General features: G+C 39.8%; 1 protein-coding gene and 1 pseudogene across 2 annotated transcripts; one reads left to right on the plus strand and one right to left on the minus strand.

Annotated features, from left to right (window-relative positions):
• Positions 1-969: 969 nt before the first annotated feature.
• On the minus strand, positions 970-7949 carry LOC136245513 (uncharacterized). 2 transcript variants are annotated; one of them, XM_066037041.1, is made up of 19 exons: positions 7120-7949; positions 6362-6607; positions 4641-4772; positions 3921-4490; positions 3749-3862; positions 3527-3694; positions 3304-3474; positions 3022-3138; positions 2823-2967; positions 2652-2779; positions 2374-2586; positions 2204-2326; positions 2022-2147; positions 1905-1973; positions 1767-1852; positions 1528-1660; positions 1365-1473; positions 1237-1313; positions 970-1176 (listed from the first exon to the last, which is right to left on the minus strand). In XM_066037041.1, exons 2-19 carry the CDS (start codon positions 6578-6580, stop codon positions 1045-1047), a joined length of 2832 nt encoding a protein of 943 aa, XP_065893113.1. In that variant the 5' UTR covers positions 6581-6607; positions 7120-7949; the 3' UTR covers positions 970-1044. The 2 variants fall into 2 exon arrangements, with proteins under 2 accessions (XP_065893113.1, XP_065893114.1); XM_066037042.1 differs by lacking the exon at positions 1905-1973.
• Positions 7950-12062: 4113 nt separating this feature from the next.
• On the plus strand, positions 12063-14513 carry LOC136245879 (uncharacterized; annotated as a pseudogene).
• The last annotated feature ends 7136 nt before the right edge of the window (positions 14514-21649 follow it).

Here is a 21649-nt window from a genome sequence, read left to right on the forward strand (position 1 = left end):
AAATAAGTGCCCATAACTCATATATACTGTACGCTGTATGAACACGAAACATAGATTTTCTTTCTCCCAATGATCAGGAGAATCTGGTGGAGCGTAGGTTTTATTGATTTCAGTATATACGTACCTACATAAGCAATTAAATTGTGCGTAAAATTTTATGTAGCATGCATATTTTTACCCAGTTATTTCAATACATTTTTATAGCAAAATATAGAATTTCGAGAAAACAGCTGGTTTTCACTCAGCGGGCCACATATATGTATAGATGGCCACTCATGGGTAATTCACAAGCACCAGCCCCACAAGTGTGTCTTGACATAATGTATGAAACTCAACTAAAGTCAGTGAAACAACATAAATATCTTGGAGTCTGGATCAATGAAAAACTGTCATGGCAAACTCACATCCTGTGTACTTGTAACAAAGCAAATCGAACACTGAGATTCCTACAAAGAAATCTAAGAATCTGCCCTACTTACTTGAAAGAACAAGCATACAAACAACTAGTGCTTCCAGTACTTGAATATTGTGCTCCTATTTGGGACCTGTCATGCGACAATTGGTCCCCCCAAAATCAGTCCCCCCGGACTAGTTAAAGCCGCGCTATATGGTCCCCCCGGACCACTTGAGACACTTCAACTTGTCCCCCCCGGACAACCTAGAGCGCCACGGTTGGTCCCCCTCTGCTACAAGTGGTCCCCCACGCTGAATATGATCCAGGCGCGGCAAGCAACACGGCCGGATCAGTTTCTTCGTACAGCTTGTTTTTAAACTATAAAGCTACAGTGCCAGTGATCGGGTATGAGGCTACAGGCTGTGCCTTGTATGCTCGGCTAGGCCTGTGCTTCGTGGATTCTCAGCCATGATGCCGGTGATCAGTCTATGTTGTCAATTCACTACTAATGTATTCACTGACATGCGTCATGCCAGGCTATATAGCTAGCCATAAAAGCGATGTAGCTAGCATAATTAATGTATGCCATGAAATAGCTAACTAGTTAGCAAAGTTTGCCAATATACATCAACAATTGTTACAGTCATTAGCTAATGTGTAAAGTCTTTACGTTGTTTGACACAATCAATACAGTTAAATTCATAAGAGGGTGCTGAAGGGTCATCCACAGTTACTCCTGAGCAGATTACATGCACCCACGCATTACAGTTACCACACTGGATCTACATACACAATAAATATACATAAAGTTCTCACATGAATAATATATGTGTATAGCATACCCAGCGATCAGTATAATCTTCATGCTGAAAACTTTCTTCAGATCGTCCACACATGATGCAGCGCTCAGTCATGTCAACTGAATTTGAAACACACATATATATGCACACTTTAACGCAGAGCAAATTACTTGAATTGGTGAGGAGTGCTGTGCCTATATCTATTCTGGCTTTCTTCATATTCATTTGCAAAATGGCGTCTTCGTCGATACGGTTAAAATTTAACAATTGTTCAGCAATCTGTGTATAATACACAAACTTTATAGCCTTAGCTACAAAAGCGAGATGTTATACCTTTAAACTCAAAACACCACAGTTGAAGCTGTCTCCTGGCTTTTGCACACCTTTCTTGAGCTGAATGAGCTCAAACTTGTCCAATGAGATGTTGTCTTGACCAACGCAGTTATATGTCATAGCAAAGAACCTTCTATGGAGCATATAAAACTAGGTGTAAAAGTGCATTGCATCAATTTAGTTCACAGTGATGCACTGTATAATTATGTTAACAGTCAATGTTACAGTATTGAACATACTTCAAACCTGTGTATGCTCCACGTATGGCTCGCGATGGTCCAAGAGGATCGATGTAGTAAAACTTTTTTTCTTCCATGTTGATTGCCTACAGAGCAGCACAACAAGTGTATTGGTATCACCCTATGCAAATTGCTTACAATCAATATCCAGTGGTTTTCTCCACGATTGTACATTCCAACAATAAACACTTTGGTGCTTAGCATCTCCTATAGTATGAATAAACTAACTCCTCCACGTAGCATTTGTGATCTTACCTTGCTTAAAAGGTGCGATGATTTCCCAGATTTTGAGCGATTAACCCAGGCAGTGATGGTTTGTGACAAGACAGCAAAACTGTCATTCCTCAATTCAACTAGCATGCGTAAATATCCATTCACTATCTATAACATTAATTTTAGTGCATCAAATTTAGAGGTATATAATACAATGCACTGACCTCATCATTTAACCAGTTATTTCCTTTCAAGTTGTGAAAGCTACCTTGATGTATAGCCAAATGTCCAAACCTAGCTTTAATTACATAGCACGGCTTTCTTTTCCAGATAGCTTTTAGCTGATCCTGTATTTATATATATGAGTCATATGTACCACAGCACAAAAACATACATAGGCTGTAAGTGGTATGATGCTTCCATTGTTGGCTCCGGCTGTATTAATCATTCCTGTTACTGCTGTAGACATTGTAGCTGTTACGTTAGGTGTGGCTGTTATCTTGGATTCCACTGTCTCTGTTGTTGTCGCAATCATAGGTGCTACCACTGATGGTTCCGCTATTGTAGGAGGCTTTGTTATGGTGTTTTTCTGAAACTCCTCACATCTCTGTGTAATGGTAAGCACACAATAATTACAATAGCTGTCAAGGAATTATCACAACAAAATACAACCTTTATAAGCTTGCGACGTCGTCTCAATGGCTTAACTGAATTCGTATCAGGACTATCAGAGAAATTCAGCTTTCTCTTGGTAACAATGTGCTTTGGTGGTGAGAATATCATATCAACAACCCTCTTTCCTATTGGAACTGTTGTGATGTTTTTCCAGCTATCACAATTTACCTTTATCAGATGTAGGCTTTATTTTAAATTCATTGTGTTCCAGTTTTTGGCTGTAAATAGGTGATAGCGCAGGTGCACTAAAACTGCCAAACTCTGGGAAGTAGCCTCCTGCTTGTTTGGGGGAACTGTAAACCAATGGGCAATTCTGAAAATAGACATTAGTAAGATATGTGAAGAACGAATTGGAGGAACCTCTAACCACATTAATAGCAACTGATACATTGTGCCCTTGCTCCTTATTCATTCGTACTAGATTTTTACAGTGAGTGATATCTTCCTCATCCCATCGTGATATCAAACTGGGATAGCTGGGTTCCTATTACATGTACTCATATAGAATTCCACGTGGGTGTATATAGTATGCTACAGTAGCTATGTAACCAGCAAATCAGTGAGCTTATTAAAACTACTCAAAGTATGTATGCTGGCTGCACTACAACCATAGTTACCATGCTTGGCAATAAGCCTATACATTACTTACTTTGTCACTCATGATGCTGCTAGGATCGTAAGAAATGGACGTTCTTGAAGAAGAGTCACTCTGATCATGAGATGTACGAGCATGTAGGAGCACTGATATGTTGCCATCATCCATTTGGTCCAAAATTTTGGTCTTGGTATCTTCATCACACTGAGATGTCAAGATGGGATCCTATAACATGTACATGATATAAATATTACAGTATAGTATCAAATAATCTTACTTTATCACTTTTGGTGGCACTAGGTTCATGTGAGATAATGGACACTGTTGGGTTGTGAGATTTTGAAGTATGTGTACAAGTATTGTGAGTAACAACTGATGTGTTGTCCTCCTCTATTTGGTCAGTCTTGATATTGTCATCATACTGGGATATCGAGTTGCATGGTTCCTATGTATTGCAAGATAATATTACATCAATTAACATGCAGTTATAAGTTCTTACTTTGTCGCTCACACTGGCACTAGGATCATGTGAAATGGATCCTTTTCCACTTCTGACAGATGTGTTGCCACTATTATCACTTTCGTCATGAGATGTTGAGATACAACCAGTTGCCTATACAATTATAACTTACATAAACACACACCTGTGTGCCACACATACATGCATGTACCTTCTTGGGTGGATAGAACAATTTCATATGTGTACCATGGACTTTTAAAGTCTGTTTAATGTCATTGGTGTTTAGGATCTGAAAAATTCCTTTACCAACAGACTTCACAACTTTATAAGGACCCTGCCACTTATAATCCATTTTTCCACCAGCCCGCTTTTTCCTCTTCATATCTTTTCTAAGAACCAATGCTCCAACTTTGAATGTAGCTGGGTTATGGTGCTTCCTGTCATACACTTGTTTTTGACGCTTTTGAGCGGTGAGTATGTTCTCCTTCACAATTTGTGCTACTTTTGTTTGATGAATGAAATGTTGTTCTATAACTTCATCATTATGATCCAAGTGCTGTACGATATCTTCTTCTTTGGGATATTGAATTTCAACAGGTAACAGAGCTTGTTGTCCAAACATCACAGCAAAAGGGCAATATTTTGATGACTCGTGTTTAGAAGTATTGTAAGCAAAAACACAGGTGTCTAAATAATCTTCCCAGAGTTCCTTTTTCTCATTAACAAACTTTACCAGCATATTCTGGATGGTCTGGTTAAAACGCTCAACCAAGCCGTTTGCCTACAACAGACACATAATACAGTTGTATCTACTTAAAGTGCATAAGGTAAATATGCATATTATAGCACTATGCATTTCTTTACCATGCAACTATTAATGTTGATTAGTTACAACATAGCATATAATATAGGATAGTAGAGTAGTAGTTACCTGAGGATGGTAAGGGGTAGTCAAACGGTGGTCAATTTTCATCATCTTCATCAATTTCTTGTCAAGGCGATTGTTAAATTCACTTCCTTGATCAGAAGTAATTACTCTTGGTAATCCAAACTGCATGAATAACTGTAAAGTATGTAATATGCAAGTAAATAACATGGTACACTTTGAATTGCATGGTTCTGGTGGCTGCTTGGGTTATAATGACTACTTCATTCTGTTAGTATTTAATTACATTTTTGCAGCACACTATAATCAAGAGTTAATAATAGTGGAGGGGAGAGTGTCTAACGCTCTATAGGGCTGTATAAAATGAGCGCGTTTGAGCTAAAGGGCTTCAGCAATCTTAACAAGCGACGTGTTAACGCATTCAATTATGGTTACGCGGCCGGCGCAATACTCATTCAGAAAAGAGTGTATCGACAGCAGTTCACGTGAGAAGCGAGTGTTATAAAATGGCGTCCGTTCATGGTTCTCAGTCGAAGATATCAAATTGTGGCGGTACCCGTGAGAGTGGAAAACAGATTCTAGTGGAAGAAGAAACATCATCTCGATGGGAAGTAGGAAAACCGTCGTTCAAAGACGCGATGCGGTGTTACCTGGTCTGCCGTCATGTTGGAACCAAATACCACTATCAGCACTTCCCAAATATCGATTCTAGTGTTCATGAACTTGTGCAGCATCGTTTATGTGACCTGACAAAAGTGACGATTGGTTCTAGTTGTCAAGTGTAGAGAATGCGACTAAACACGAAATTATCCGTGGTGAAGCCCTTTAGCTCCCACGCGCTCATTTTATGCAGCCCTATACAGCGTTAGACACTCTCCCCTCCACTATTATTAACTCTTGCTATAATACATTGCTTTGTCTTGGGTGTGTGTGTGTGTGTGTGTGTGTGTGTGTGTGTGTGTGTGTGTGTGTGTGTGTGTGTGCGTGTGTGTGTTCATGTATATGTGTGAACTTTTCCGAATGTATTAGTAGATTTTATTTTGCATTGTTTTATTGTTACTGCATGGAAACAGAATTAGATGCAACATACAAAAGTATTCTTTAAGTCAATTTGGACACCTGTGGATGTTATTAACTGCATGCACAGTTTCACATTAATGACAAACATTCAAAGTACATGTATTACTTCTGCACGGTTATTCTGTATTCCGTAATCTCCCAAATATTGTGCAGTTGTTTTACATACTCCTACATACAATAAGCAATCAAGTTGAAATTTTCAGCACCTAGCTGCTTCTCTACCATCTCTATCTAGCTACTTTTCTACCATCCAGTAACCAAGTCAAAATATTTTGGTGATCATAGCATAGGATTGTGATAGGCTTAATTATAAAGGATCCTTTATGATGAAGCTATGACAAAATTAATAAGTTTCAGCAGCCGCGTGAAAGAATAGGAATACTAAAGCTAATCTATTGACATCCAAGTAAGCAAGATTCACATCTTGCTAAGATAAGTGATTTAGCCAAAGGTTTTCATACAGCTATACAAAATGTTTCAATTAGACGTAGAAAATGAATACTGGAATTGGTATGCTGGGAGAATACGGGTTAAACGGCCCACATAACTGGCTATACAACTCTTTTCCGACCCATATTATATAGCTGCTTTAACAAACATATACTGTAGTTCTGTATTAGTCTATACGTCCAAGTGTTTGCAAACTTTAAGTAAATATGTGCATTATACACACAACATATATATACCTTAAACAAAGCACTAAACACGGTTGAGGATTCCTTATTGCTGCAAGCAAATGCCTGCACAAACTTGCTAAAGTAGTCTGCTACTGTCAGAATATAGCAATTTCCTTGAGTGGACTTGTGCTTTAGTGGTCCGACAAAGTCTATTCCAATGTGGTACCAAGTTGCTACAACTGGAATAGGGTTAAGTTCTGGTACCCCTGTGTCCATTTTCTTTGTCATCCGTTAGCACACATCACATTCCTTCACCTTAGATGTATAGAAAAATGTGATGATGCAAGTTTATTACTGATGAAATATTTTGCATCTTGTGCAAAGGCATTATGTATACGTGCATGGTAAACCATTGTTCTTTACAACCTGAAAGCATATAAAATTAATAGAGTTTTGCAGTACAGTTCTATAGCAACTCCAACATGTTGATTGATATAATTGGGTCATTTTTCATTTATGTAGCTATTTAGAAAACAGAATACTGCAGTTGCAAGTGGTATAGAAGCATGCAAGCAGGGTAAATTTTCAACATAATCATAATTATTATATATGTCTACAACATTATCATAAAGTAAAACTGACAAGACCAAAAAGATGTAACAGGGGCATCATACTGTAATAAGCAACCAAATTACATAGCTGTTTGGTATACGTATTGTGAAAGCTGAGTATTAGTCTGCTATTCTAAATTGCAAGGCATCAACTGCATGATATACTTCCGCATATATGTATACCCCCAAGGTATAGCTGTATAGGTATGTACTTACAAATGCTTTTACATCCTTTCCTACTCCTTGCCACATGTAGCGTTCTGTAATCCTTGCCTGTGTCTTCTTTGTCCCCATGTGACCTGATGTAGGGTGTACATGACAACCTCGCAATATCCGCTCTTTCTCTTTCGGGTCTAGTATGTATCTGACCTATACAAACCATACACTTGTATTACCAGTCACATACACTGCATTATAGTATGCTGAGTCAGCAGCTATATATGGCCCTACAGCTCTATACAACTTAGAATTAGAGAGTCAATAGGGTCTTGAACTAAAAGAGAAATTATCACACCAAGCAATTTGTCCATGTAGACAACAGCAGGCCATGCAAACTAGGTGGCTACCAAGTACCGGAACCATAACATCCTGAACGAAAAGAACTTCTTATTTCAGTGGAAACTGAATCAGTTCTGTTTCATTTACCAGAGGTTGCACTATATGTATGTTTTGCATTGATTTTGCAAAAGTTCAGAAATACTCTATAGCAGCCAGCCACTCCAACAGAACAGTGACAATTTTGTTTATTCAGCTGTGCATAGCAATTCACTAAAATGGTCCAAAACTTTATTTCAGTTGACCCACCCTGTTTAAGTGAAAAGTTTGGAAGCCATATAGTCACTGCTGCAAAAGTTTATTCCTGACTCATAGGTTTGCTTTCTGTACTCAGGGTTACTGTGATTAAACAAATAATAAATATGGCAGGGAGACAGAAACATAACTATATGTTTAAGTTTTCATAGTACAATTATCTGGAAGCTAGCCAGATGTAATAAATAACAGAAAGGAACCATGGGACACGTGGTAGACTGTAAATACAATGGCTTATATGTTGGCAGCTGCATTCGCAGTTTCTAACTGTGACTGCTCTATTAGAGCAACTGACTGTTCTATTAGAGTAAGTGGCTGAGCCACTTTCTTTCTACAATTATAGAAAGTAAGCCCGACTCGGGAAGTCTATGCCACGGCCTCCTAATGCTGGCTTCTCCACCTCCGTCCTATGCATACATGATGCATTATAATAGTAAATCTTTACCTTGGTCTTGTCCTGTTTGGTGTACAGAAGCGCTCCATCTTCTAAAGTGTACCTCATTGCCTTTCTTCTAATACACCTCTTCTCGTTCTTTGTACACTCTTGTCTGTACCTCTGCTCTTGAAGATACAGTAAAACATCCTCGTGTAGTTGTCTCTCAATCTCTCTACGACTATCTTCCGACTCCGTACATTGGCTGCTGCTACTGTGACCAGCAGGGTTAGCAGAGCCATCCGCCTTCATCCTTAAACTGAACTGTTACAAATACTGCTCTAAGCGTCCTTAAAGTGACGAGCCCTCAGCCGAATCAGTACAGCTATAAACTTGAATCAAGTAAAGTCACGCCAACAGTCGAGGCCAACAGTCGCTGTTCAGCAACTGACACGTGTTTAGACTGTAGATCAACCGTATCAATATAAAATATGGCTGAGTCGACAGCTGCCAGTCACCTTTGAACTCCTTTCGACACGATCATCAAAGGCAGCGGTGTGCCGGAAAACTACTGATAACATCCACATAACTGAGTTTTCCGGTAACCCATATCTAACCGGCCTCTATACAGCTGTTTCATTGGGGGGACCAATTGAAGCAGGGCGGACCACTTGACGCAACTTCACATGGTCCGGCCGGACAGCCTGAAGTGCGCTAGTTGGTCCGGCCGGACCACTTGGGGCGGGGGACCATCTGTAGCATGACAGACCCTCACCATCAAACAGACATCAACAAACTAGAGTCAGTGCAACGCAAGATTTATTCTTAACAAACCATGGAATAATAATTTGGACAGTGTAACTGTGATGCTAAATGATCTGAAATGCCAACACTCCAAAGTCATTGCAAATATCTTAGATTGATCCTACTATTTAAAGTTATAAATCTTCTTCAATTAATACCTGAACATTATTTACCCTCACCCGCAAGACTGACATCAACTAGATCAAATCATCCTTGTAAATTTTACCATGCTTAAACCTCTTGGGATACTTTCAAATTCTCCTTCTTCCCCAGAATGGAACAGTCTCCAAATCAGTAACATTAATAATCTATCCCTTGCAGATTTTAAACTTGTATTAACTAATAACTAACTTAATTTTTGTATTAGCGTTTTACCCCTTTAGGGACCTTGCTAATTAATGAAATGAAATAACACGATTGTTATCTCTGATATGCTACTGTACTGAAGTACAATTATATGTATGTACTGTGTAGTTTTCAGGTTCAGTCATCACCATGTTACAACTTGGGCATCTACAGTTTCATAGCATACCCCATGTTACTATATAGACCATACATCATATTAAAGTCTGTCCACATATCCCTTTCATAGTTCAAGCTTGTCTGGAGGTTTGATCTTCATGCCAGTGCGAACCAAGTTTGAACAAGACTATTACACGTAATTTTGGATTGTTGACTGTTGCTATTGAGTGGCTGGGATGGTAAGTCACATTCAGGCATTGGTGGTGGTTTATATGTGCAGGTACCGGCACGGGGATTAAGTCTTGGCAATTCCTTCTTACGATACCCATTGGAGTATCCACATGATATGATCATGGTGTGTCAGCAGAAGATCTAATAGTGCCTTGTTCCCCATTGGTTGTTATCCAGACTGCTGTATCATTCGGGAGTTCAGGAAGTTGTCTTGTACAGTGATATCTGTTATACTGTTGCTCCTGTTCTCTCTTAAATTTCTGATCTTGGTCATGAAACTTTTCAAGGTATGTTCAGGCTGGTATCAGATTATCACTGGGCTGTGCCAGTGTGCTCCGTAATTGTCTCCCCATCAACAGTTCTGAAGGGCTCAAGTTGCACCAATGAAATCAGTAGCTGAGCAAGGCAAGACTCAAGTCTGGGTACTTAACCATCAATGTTTTGATGGTTTTGACAGTACGCTCAGCGAGACCATTACTTCTGGGGTAGTATGGGGCTAATTGTTATGTGAGTAAAACCATATGAGGAGGCAAACTGTTTTATCTCAACTGTGGCCAATTGTCACTAATAAGGAGCTCAGGAATGCCATATCTGGCAAAAAATAGGCTTCATTGCTGCAATTAAACCTTTTGAGGTACATGTAGTGTCTCATAGCTTCTGTATCTCTGGGTATCTGGAAAATTAATCGACAACTATTAAGTAGGTTTTCCCTTTAAATAAAACAAGTCTGTGCCCACTTTTTGCCACAGGTAATAGAGAAGACAGTAAGCACACACTTGGAGGTTTAGAATATTTAGTGCATTCTGAGAAAGTTTTCACCTTGTGGGTAATTTGCTTCTGCTTTTGTCTAGGGTTTTGAAACTGGCACGACTATCTGTAAGTTATGCAACAATAAATAAATTTATCACCAACACTCAACTCACTATGATTGTGCCAGTAGGGACACAGCTTGCAGAGATCTTGTTCTTCTCTGGCCAGCCTTATAAGCAATAATTATGTTATTAGAGTTGAACTAGTCTTGTAATCCTGTTGGGCATTCTCGATGTTTTGATTCTCTCACTACTAACTGGGAATGTTGCTACAACTGCTCCAATAAGTGCTTTCAGTTCCTTTTGAAATTTTAGGCTTGTTGAACCTGTTGTTGCAGTGGGTGACCTTGAAAGGGTATCTGCAGTAATAGCTGTTTGTCAGGAACAACAACTATGTTATAATCAAACCTGTCCTTAGGCAGTCTGAATCTGAGAACTTTGGGGGTAAATTGTTTAGCTGTTTGTGTCTCCACAGTGAATTTTGCTCCCAAAAGGTAGTTGTCAAACTTCTCACACACCCAGGTAATTGCCAGGCCTTCTTTCTTGATTTGTGCGTATCACTGTTCTACTTCAGTCATAGAGCGAGAAGTAAAAATAATGCAACTGCTCTCTTACCATCAGCAGTCTTCTGGAGCAAGACACCACCAAGACCATACAATGATGCATCTGCTGAAACCTTGGTCATAGCCTTTGGGTCGTACAGAGCAAGAATAGGTGGCTTTGTTAGTTGATTTTTCACTGCAGCAAAAAGATCTCTGGGCTGGTCCCCATTCCCAAGCCACACTTTTTGCTGAGAATTTCCTGCAAGGATTGGGAAGTAGTGGCTAGGGATGATCAGAACTTGTTAAATTGCTTGACCATTCCTATAAAGTGGTGCAGCTCTGCCACATTGGTGAGAGCCTTCATCTGCTGGATTGCAGAAATCTTGTCTGAGTCTGCAGCGATGCCGTGCTTGTCAATGACATTACTGAGAAATTTCAGTTGGTCTTAGCCAAATAGGTATTTGTCACAGTTAAGGGTCACCCTTGCAGCAGCAATTCATTTCAACACCTTGGCCAATCTCTCGTCATATTCTGCTTTGTCAGTGCCAAACACTAAAACATCATCCATCTGACAAAATGACACCATTAATTAAGGCCATTCAAAATATTACTGATATGCTTCTGTGACAGACAAGGACAACTAGCAACTGCTGACAATAGTAATAATGCTCTTTTAAATTTTTAACACCTAGGAAAGTATGATTATTCATGCTCACTGATTTTTGTAAAACTAATTATGGTAACTAGTAAAACCAGTCTTACTGGTTCTAGATCTTGTGTGTATAAATACAGTACTGTATTTTGTTAAATCAGTTGATGAGAAATTCAAAAATACTTGAACTGGCAACAGTGTTAGTAGTGGCCAATCTATCACATTTGGTGACAGGAGTGTTTTTTGGATACATCTTTGCAAGGAAGGCAAAGACCCACGTGAGGTTCCTGAGTATTAAATCTGTGAGTGCTACAAGAGATAGATAGCTAACTGTATTCTATGACAACGTGTTCTGCTTGGGAGTATTCAGTTTATGGACAAACCATGAGTAAGACAGACCAACCAAGTAAGATCAGTGAAGAACCTAGGCTGGCCCAGCTACTAAAGGCTTTGCTAACAACCCATGAAGAGGAGAAATGCTGGGAAAGGGTGCGCCAGGAGAACACGTTGTCAATGACATTACTGAGAAATTTCTGAGAATCTTCTCAGAAATTCGAGAATTAGCTCAGCGACAGGAAGAGAGGAAAGTACAAATAGACTTGATGAAAGCCCTACTGGAAGGAACAACCTCGAATCCTATTCCCAGACAATCACAGCCTAACATCTATTTTAGGAAGTTAACAGAAGCAGATGATTTAGAGGCATACCTTACTACCTTTGAGCGACTTGTAACTTCAGAAATGCTTGAACAGCAGCATTGGGCATTTAAACTAGCACCACATTTGACCGGCAAAGCACAGCAAGCTTATGCAGCTCTAAGCAGTGAAGAAGCAGCCAATTATACCAAGCTCAAAGAAGCAATCCTACAATATTACTATAGAGAGCTACCGCCAACAGTTCAGAACAACTTTTAAAAAGCACAATGAATCATATCAAGAACTAGTGATAAGGCTGGATCATTTAGTAAGGAAGTGGCTAAAAAACCTGCACAACAGTAGAGGCAATCCGAGACCAGGTAATCCTAGAACAGCTTTTGAATATCCTCCCTAAAGATATGTGTATATTTGTTAAAGAAAGAAAGCCAAAATCCAGCCTAGAGGCTAGTATGCTAGCAGATGACTATGTGCAAGCCAGAAAAGGCATTACAACAGTGCCACAAGCCCCCTTTAAAAGGAATATCCCATTACATGTGGGAAGCTTGGACATGTTAAGAAGGACTGCTTACAGGACCCCGATAGATTGCTAAGTGATAAGCGGCCCAGTGCTTCAAGGGATACAGAGAAATACAAAAGAGATCTGAAAGACATGAAATGTTTCAATTGCCAGCAAAAAGGACATCTTGCTGCCAACTGCCCTCATGAGGTAATGCTTTGTAGGGAACGTCGAGTGGATTACAAAGGTAACTCAGCAGTCCGAAAAGTACCAGCTGTATGTTCACAAAGGTTGCATGTTTCTGGGAAAGTTGAAGAGTTCCGGTGAAGTCAGTTGTTTTAGACACAGGCTGTTCAAGGACATTAGTAAGAAGTGATCTTGTATCACAAGATAAAATACTGGAAGGAGAAGTTGTGGCAATACGTTGTGCCCATGGAAACACGGCCCTGTATCCTCTAGCCCGGGTCCACCTGGAGATCAATGACCACAGTATTGATGTAGAGGCTGCTCTATCTGATACCTTGCCAATGCCAGTACTACTGGGAACAGTCTTCAGGATCTCATAGGGCAAGCATTATTTTAGAGACGACCAACCAGAAGTGATTAAAGATGTGCTGGCAGTCACTATAAGAGCCCAGTGTTTGAAACAGAACAAACTGCTTGACCAAGCAGATAAGTTGAGTGGGGCAGTACCGATGGCATTGGATGCAGGAGATCCCAAGGTATTGAGTGTAGAAGACAATGACACAACTGAAGTCCAGGCACTTCCAATAACTGATCAAACAGTTAAGAAAACATCACTAAACACAGAGTTGCAAGGAATATGGATGACTGAATTAGATAACTCCATATTTGAAACCAGTAAAGTACGAGCCAACTTACAAAGCAACAGAAACGTGACAACTGCTGAAGACATAAAGAGGTGCCATCTGAAACAGCTGTTCTGACTGATGTGTCATTGGAACAGTTAAGAAATCTTGACCCTACACTAGAGAAGATTTGGAAAGGTATGAAAAACAGCTTTGATGGGATGAGCCAACAATTCTTTGAGAAAGATGGGTTGGTGTACAGAAAGTGGGTGCCACCCCAGAAGAATTGTAATGAGATAGAAATTGAACAATTGGTGCTTCCAGAAGAATGTCGTCCAGGAGTGCTACAATTGGCTTATACCATCCCCTTAGCTGGTCATCTGGGTAAAGACAAGACAGCACAGCGAATATTACATCGGTTTTACTGGCCATCAATTTACAAAGATGTAGCAGAATACTGCCGCCAGTGTGAAATTTGTCAAAAATCATCCTGTCATCATGGTCAACAAGCTCCACTGATACCTTTGCCAATTTTGTTTGAACCATTCAAACGTATTGCAATGGATATCATTGGACCGTTACCTCGCAATCGCTTGAGTAAGAGGTATGTGCTAGTGATTTGTGACTATGCCACCATGCAGATACCCAGAGGCCATACCACTGCATTCAACTGATGCATCTCACATTGCAGAAGCACTGATTGGTGCATTTTCAAGAGTGGGAATACCTGGTGAAATACTTACTGATCAAGGCAGTAACTTTACATCACAGCTCTTAACAGAATTGTACCGAATGCTACATGTCCACCCAATCAGGACTACCCCTTACCATCCACAAACAGATGGCCTGGTAGAAAGATTCAACCAGACCTTAAAGAGTATACTCCGGAAAGTAGCAACAAAAGAAGGACGTGACTGGGATAAGATGATTCCATTCCTTCTATTTGCCTACAGGGAAGTTCCTTAATCATCAACAGGGTTTTCTCCTTTCAAGTTGCTTTATGGCAAACAGGTTAGAGGACCATTGGATGTACTGTGAGAATCTTGGCAAGCTAACTCAAAGAGTAAGGAAAGTGTAGTCTCTTATGTACTAACTATTCGTGATAAGCTGGACACAATGTGCTCATTAGTGGCAGAAAATATGCAAGATGCACAAAAGGCACACATGGTATGATCATAATGCATGCCATAGGCAACTTGCTATTGGTGACCAAGTACTAGTACTTTTACCAACCGATAGTAACAAGCTGCTAGCACAATGGCAGGGTCCCTATCCTATAATCCAAAACACTGGTCCAGTGGATTACTGTGTTGATATGCATGATCATCGAAAGCGTAAGCATGTTTTCCATATCAACATGCTAAAGAAATGGTACCCAGTCACACAATCACAAGTAGTCAATCTAGCAGAACAAGTAGATGAATGCTCCCTTGATGAAGATTTCCCTAGTTGGCAACCCACGCTTGGTACACCATTATTTGGAAAGCAGTTAACAACATCCCAACAGAATGACCTTAGCAATTTGATAACAGAATTCAAGGATGTGTTTAGTTCCAAACCAGGCAAAACATAACTAATAGAACACCATATCCAGACTGATGATGTAAAGCCCATTAAACTACCACCATACAGTGTGCCACAAACTTTCCAGGCGATGGTTAAACAAGAGCTCAAGGAAATGTTGGATCAAGGAATTATTGAACCATCAGTGAGTGAATGGGCTGCACCAATTGTCCCTATAGCCAAAAAGGATGGGTCCCATAGACTCTGTGTAGATTATCAGCATTTGAATGCCATTTCACAAACTAATGTATATCCTATGCCTAGAATCGATGATCTGATTGACCAGCTACGTCAAGCACAATTTTTGTCAACACTTGATCTTACTAGGGGATACTGGCAGGTGCCAATGGGCAAAGCTTCATGCAATAAGACTGCTTTTGTTACTCCTACTGGGCAGTTTCAATTTATAGTTATGCCCTTTGGACTCAGTGGTGCACCATCGACATTTCAACAAATGATGGATTTACTCACTAAGGATACACGAGACTTCGCCGCTGCTTACTTGGATGATCTCATCATTTTTAGTGACACATGGGAGAATCATCTGCAGCATCTCATAATAATCCTGCAACAGCTCTGTAAAGCCAACCTCACAGTAAAACCACAAAAGTGCCAATTTGGCATGACTGAGTGTGTCTATCTGGGCCACATAGTTGGCAGAGGAGTGGTGCGACTAGAGCTATCTAAAGTGGAGGTAGTACAAGCTTTTAGTCAACCTATCACTAAGAAGCAAGTAAGCATTTCTGGGGATAACTGGTTACTATAGAAAATTTATCCCAAATTACTCAACACTGGCAGCACCCCTCACAGATCTAACGAAGAACAGACCTACAAAAGTTACTTGGACATCAGAGTGTGGCTCTGCATTTCATGAACTGAAGACTCACTTAAGTACCTCTCTGGTGCTCAATAGTCCTAATTTCAGCAAGCCATTCATATTACAAACTGATGCTTCAGATCGAGGTGTTGGTGCAGTGCTCAGCCAGTATTCAACAGACAGTCAAATCCATCCAGTTGCATACTTTAGTAAGAAGCTACTCCCACGGGAAGAAAGATGCTCCACCACAGAGAAAGAATGCCTTGCAGTAAAACTGGGAATTGAAGCATTCCGTTTCTTTCTATCTCATGGGGCGTACATTCACTGTACAAACTGACCATCGTGCCTTAGTCTGGTTGGACAGATTGAAGTATACCAACTCACGACTGACCAGATGGAGCCTCAATTTACAACAGTACCAGTTCACAGTTACACACTGTCCTAGCGTAAGTAATGGTAATGCAGATGCCCTCTCACGGTGCTGTCAAACAAGTTTGACTGGAGAAGGGGAAAGAGATGTGACAGACAAGGAGAGCTAGCAACTGCTGACAGTAGTAGTAGTGCTCTTTTAAATAATTGACACCTAGGAAAGCATGATTATTCATGCTCACTGATTTTTGTAAACTAATTATAGTAACTAGTAAAACCAGTCTTACTGGTTCTAGATCTTGTGCGTATAAATACAGTGCTGTATTGTGTTAAATCAGTTGATGAGAAATTCAAAAAATACTTGAACTTGGGTGTTAGTAGTGGCCAATCTATCACAGTTTCTGAAAGTACTCTGGGGCACTAGAAATTCCGAAAGGTGACTTATTGAAGAAATGTTGTCGAGAGACATGATTTGGCAGAAAGGACATTCACCAAAACCCTGAATTTGGCACCAGAAAGTTGAGCAAGGGTGTTATCATCGTTCGGCAATGGGTGGACTTCTTTTATTTTTATTTTTTTAATTAAGGCTTTACAGCACAAGTGCTGAAGGTCTGTAGGACACCTGGTCCCACAGCTTTACAGGACACCTGGTCCCACAGCCTGGACATCTGTAGGATACCTGGTCCAACTTCTCGGAGTACATTCTGGTTTAGGCACTTGAGGTCCACACAAATTCTGATATATATAGCTCCAGACTTCTTAGGTACTGCGACCATTCCTGCACACCATGGTGTTGGCTGGTTGACTTTCGAGATTACTCTTTGTGTCTACGTCTTGGTAAGGTCTGCTTGGACTTTGCTCAGCAAGGGAAGTGGAATGTTTCAGTGTTCAGGGAAAATGGGGGCTGCATTCCGCTGAAGTTTGATTGTGTATGGCTCATCAAGGTTGCATGGCCCTTGAAACACAAGAGTCTTGTACCATCGCTGCATAGGTACAATCCAGTCTTGCTGTCAAGTGTAAAGCAGTAATAGCTGGCAGGCCTAACAGGTTATATTCTTAAGATACTGATATTTGCTGGGAAGGGGAATTTTGGCCATGGTGTAGTGTTACCTGGAATTGTTCCACCACAGGTAGCAGGTGGTGTCCTGCACTTTGCATGAGTTTTCTAGGCTTCTGTAAGGTTGACTGCTTGAGATATTTCAGAAATGGCGGTTACCTCAGTCCCAGTGTCAATCTTAAAGATATCTTAATGTGATTCAATGTGGAGCTGTACTGACAAGGCTGTCTCTTGAGATGTTCCAGTAGCATCATGGTGGTATTGTACCATAGTGCTTCACTGTGCATGGCATCTTGTTGAATGGTCATATCATCTTGGTGAGAGTTGTGAGGACAGTCTTTGATAAGCACTGAGAGTTATAATGTCCTTTGCAATTGCACCGGTGGTATGTTGCTTCTCTTGCTGGACACCTATCACATGGATGGGATGGTTTACCACATTGAACACAATGCTTGGTGTCCTGGCCATCTCTCATGTAGCACCTGGATATGGAGGAAAGGACTGTTGTGGTCTGTGCCTATTTGTTTGCATTTTTCTCTAAATTCATATTATAACTTCTTTATTGCCTAGAGGGAAAAATCAAGGGGCTGTCAAAAGATTCAGCCTTATCTGGTAAGTACTTTTGAGGTATATAGCAATAGACAGCAAGAAGAGCAAAACAATTGATTTGTACAGTACCTATATGGATAATAAATTATAGGTGCTTGTTTAATCGATCATATATAAGTCAGGAGTGCAACCGGCTATGGAGTTTGGACTAGAGCTGAGTGATATTATCATTTTAGCGATACATCATGATATTTTGAAAGTATCGATATCACGGTATTTTGTAGTTGACTATTATGATATAATGCCTGTACATTTACTGTTATTAAAAAATCATTTGTTATGCAGGTAGGCTAAGTTGTAACTGATTAAGCCCACTCACCTGGTTAGCCATTAATTACCCCTGCAGTAAACAGCATAACACATAGGTGGCGGAAAGGGGGGGGAGGGGGGGGGCTAGGGAGCTTAGCCCCCCTCAGAATGATATCATGCCAAAATTATCTTTCTTAGAGTGGAGCTGAAATCTGTGATAAAGATTGAGATGCTCTAATAGAGCAGTCACTCTAATAAAGCAATCAGTGTGTAGTGAGCTATGTAAGGTAGTTTATCAGCTGTAAATGTGTAGCTGGTGAGGTGGAAAGCTATTAAAGCTATTGTCAGCTGGCTGTGACCTTTTTTGGTCTCACCTTACCAAACCAGAGACAATGTAGTGCCTCATTTCCATAAGTCTGGGTCAGCCCAGCCCCCTCTCATATCAACTACTTCCTCCGCCCCTGGAATAACATAACCTCTCTAAACATGTGTTACAACAGCTTTATTGTAAGCAAGGATGATAGTGGCTAAATTGGTACTACCTTTAAAGACTTCCTGCATGAATGCTGAGCAATACACTGTGTAGCACCAGCTATGATTGACTATTTGTAAGTACTGTGAACTATTCAGTATCATGAATAGTGGCTATAGTACTGATCGTGATACTAAAATGGCAGTATCGCTCAGCCCTAGTTTGGATTTGCATCATTTTGTTCACTATGAACTAGACATTCATCAAGGTGTAGTGTTTGGCCTATATTCATCCATTCATTAAGAAGGTTGTTCAAGTTTAGAAACGACTACTATAAGTTACGTTTTATCACAACACACATAACACACGGTTGCTTCACCATAAAGAAATGAAACAAAGATATTCTTACTCTCCATGAAGAGGTGAATCCAGTGATATGTCTTCATTCATTGTATAGGGGTGGTCCACAATTTTCTGCTTTTTTGTGAGCATACAAATCGTATGCTAGGGGGAGGGGGTAAAATCGCATGTACGCTTTTTAAAATGTTGATCACGTGAGTTGGTGAGAAATTCGAATGTAGTGATAAGGCTCTAGTAGTAAACCTCTACTGATACTTATTCAGTGCCCAATTATAAATGGTGGACTAAAGCGAGCTGATGCTGTTAATGCATGGGCCCAAACCAACACATGATTGGACGAAGTTGTGTTTCAGTGAACTCTGGAAAACAGTGTAGCTAGGGTTAGCTACCAATGAAAAGAAGCTTTATAAACTAAAGAAAAGATAAAGCTCATTGAATCTACGGGTAAGACGGTTATCAGTGTAATAACACATACTACAGGCTTTATATACTTTTATAACAGCACTTACTTTTCTTTCTCTTTAGTTTTAGCCTAGCAATTAACACTGATAAATGGTTACAACTGAATAGCTTGTAGCTACACTGCTTGTTGCTTTTGTTTTCTACCTGCAGAAGGTGTTGTTGTGGGTTTAGGTATACTGTTGGGTATGGGAGGCTGGATTATGTGGGTACTAATTTGTTTACACAACATAGTTGTGGTAGTTGTGGGCTGCCTATAGAGAAAACCTATCTCTGCAGAGTGTACCCACATCTCCTGATTCCAGTCTACCGCAGGCTATGGTGAATACCCAACGAACCAGTACTACTGTTGCTACTGCCAGTGGTGGGATGGTTTTGTATGAACACAATGAAGATAGCCAAGAACTGTTTCTACGATGTGTATGTACACATTTGCAAATGTGCATCAGGTACTAATGCCTGCTGTTTGTAGGAACATTTCCTTCAGGGTATCAGCTTCAAAGCATCAAAATGATAAGTTGCCTAAAAGACAAAACCAATACCAAACATGAATCTTGCAATATTAAAAAGATATCCATGTGTTTGTTCTGCTATACAATACATCCATGTGTCAACATTTATACAGTACGCTTTGGGCTGGGGGGGAGGGGGTTAGAAAAAAGAGTACTCTTTGTACGCTCGCAAAAAAGCAGAAAATTGTGGACCACTTCTTACTGAACCCATTAAATTATTTTTGTAGCCCGCATTATCAAAAACAAAATTCTGCAAATAATTGTGTTTTCACTCAGCAGGTCAAAATTGTTTATACAGTAGCCACTTTGGTATCATTTATGTACTTTATGAGATGTTCAAGCTTGAGATGCAACTTCTTTGAGTGTTGTGATGTGTCTGTAAGTGCCTCACTCTATCCACTGGCTGTACATACCAGTACAGTGACAAGTCATGATCAAGACCAAAATCAATGTTTGAACTAACACTCCGCTGAACTCAGTTTAGCTGTGTTCAAATTTCAAGTGTTGGCAAGTGGCAAGTCCTAAAACTACTTCCACAGCTTGATCACTCACACATCTTGCTCCCTCCTGTCAGTCATTTACTCAATGTCACTCTGTCCACAGACTCCACACAGAAAAATGCACTTATTACAATTGTTTCACTATCATGTGTTGTGTCATGGTAGAAAGGCTATGTATGTACCATAACAATCCATTATACCTATTGGCTACATGATAAACCATAGAAGTGAAACTTATACATGTTCAGAAATGTGTGTTTGTACATTTTCATTTGGCTTCCTGAGTCCTGATAGTTTCTATACACAAAAGTGCCAGTGACTCTTCAGGTTCATACTCATCAGATCATCCAATTATTAAGCAGTCCTCATTGCATAGTAGTTACATGTACATCTCTGCTGTGGTGAGCAAGTTGTTGAATACTGTGTGAGTACGAGACGAATATCATATGATCTAATCCAAAACAGCCAAGCTATGAAAAATGGTGTGGTCTTCTGTAAATAGTCATATCAAAGGTAGTAGCCAAGAAATGACTGCAATTATATTATACTGTCACTTAATTTGTGAAATTACAAATAAATTATTTACGTAATATTCTTGTATAGTCATTTCTTGGCCACCACCTTTGCCATCACATCTTTTTCATACTAGCCTATTTTTGGACAATTTGCACTAAATTTCTTTGCTCCTGAGGGTTGGTATTGAGCTCATGAACATCAAGCAGTGAACAAGTGTGACTTTGTACAGTATTTGGGTATACTACAGCATCGTCTAAAGTGTAAAGATTTAATACTACATATGCACTTATAGTGCTTGAACGTTTCTCGTCAAAAGTATTTCTTAGTCTAAATATGTTATTAATAATGAAATGTGCAATTAAATCATTCTTCCTAATCTCTTACCTACTGTCTGTACCTAGCTCCTACATATAGGAATATAATATTATTTAGAGAGCAAATGCACTGTATGGCATCTATAGCAGTAAATGGGTTATGTTAATCAAATAAAATGCAATGTGTTCAATATTTCAAACTTTGTATATGGTATATTAGATGCATGTAATTATTACATTTTCAGGAATTACAAGTGTCTTACAAAGACTTAAAGGTAGAGATAAAACAATTACTTTGGATGATA

This window comes from Dysidea avara, chromosome 15, assembly GCF_963678975.1.
Source record: "Dysidea avara chromosome 15, odDysAvar1.4, whole genome shotgun sequence".
NCBI lineage: Eukaryota > Metazoa > Porifera > Demospongiae > Dictyoceratida > Dysideidae > Dysidea > Dysidea avara.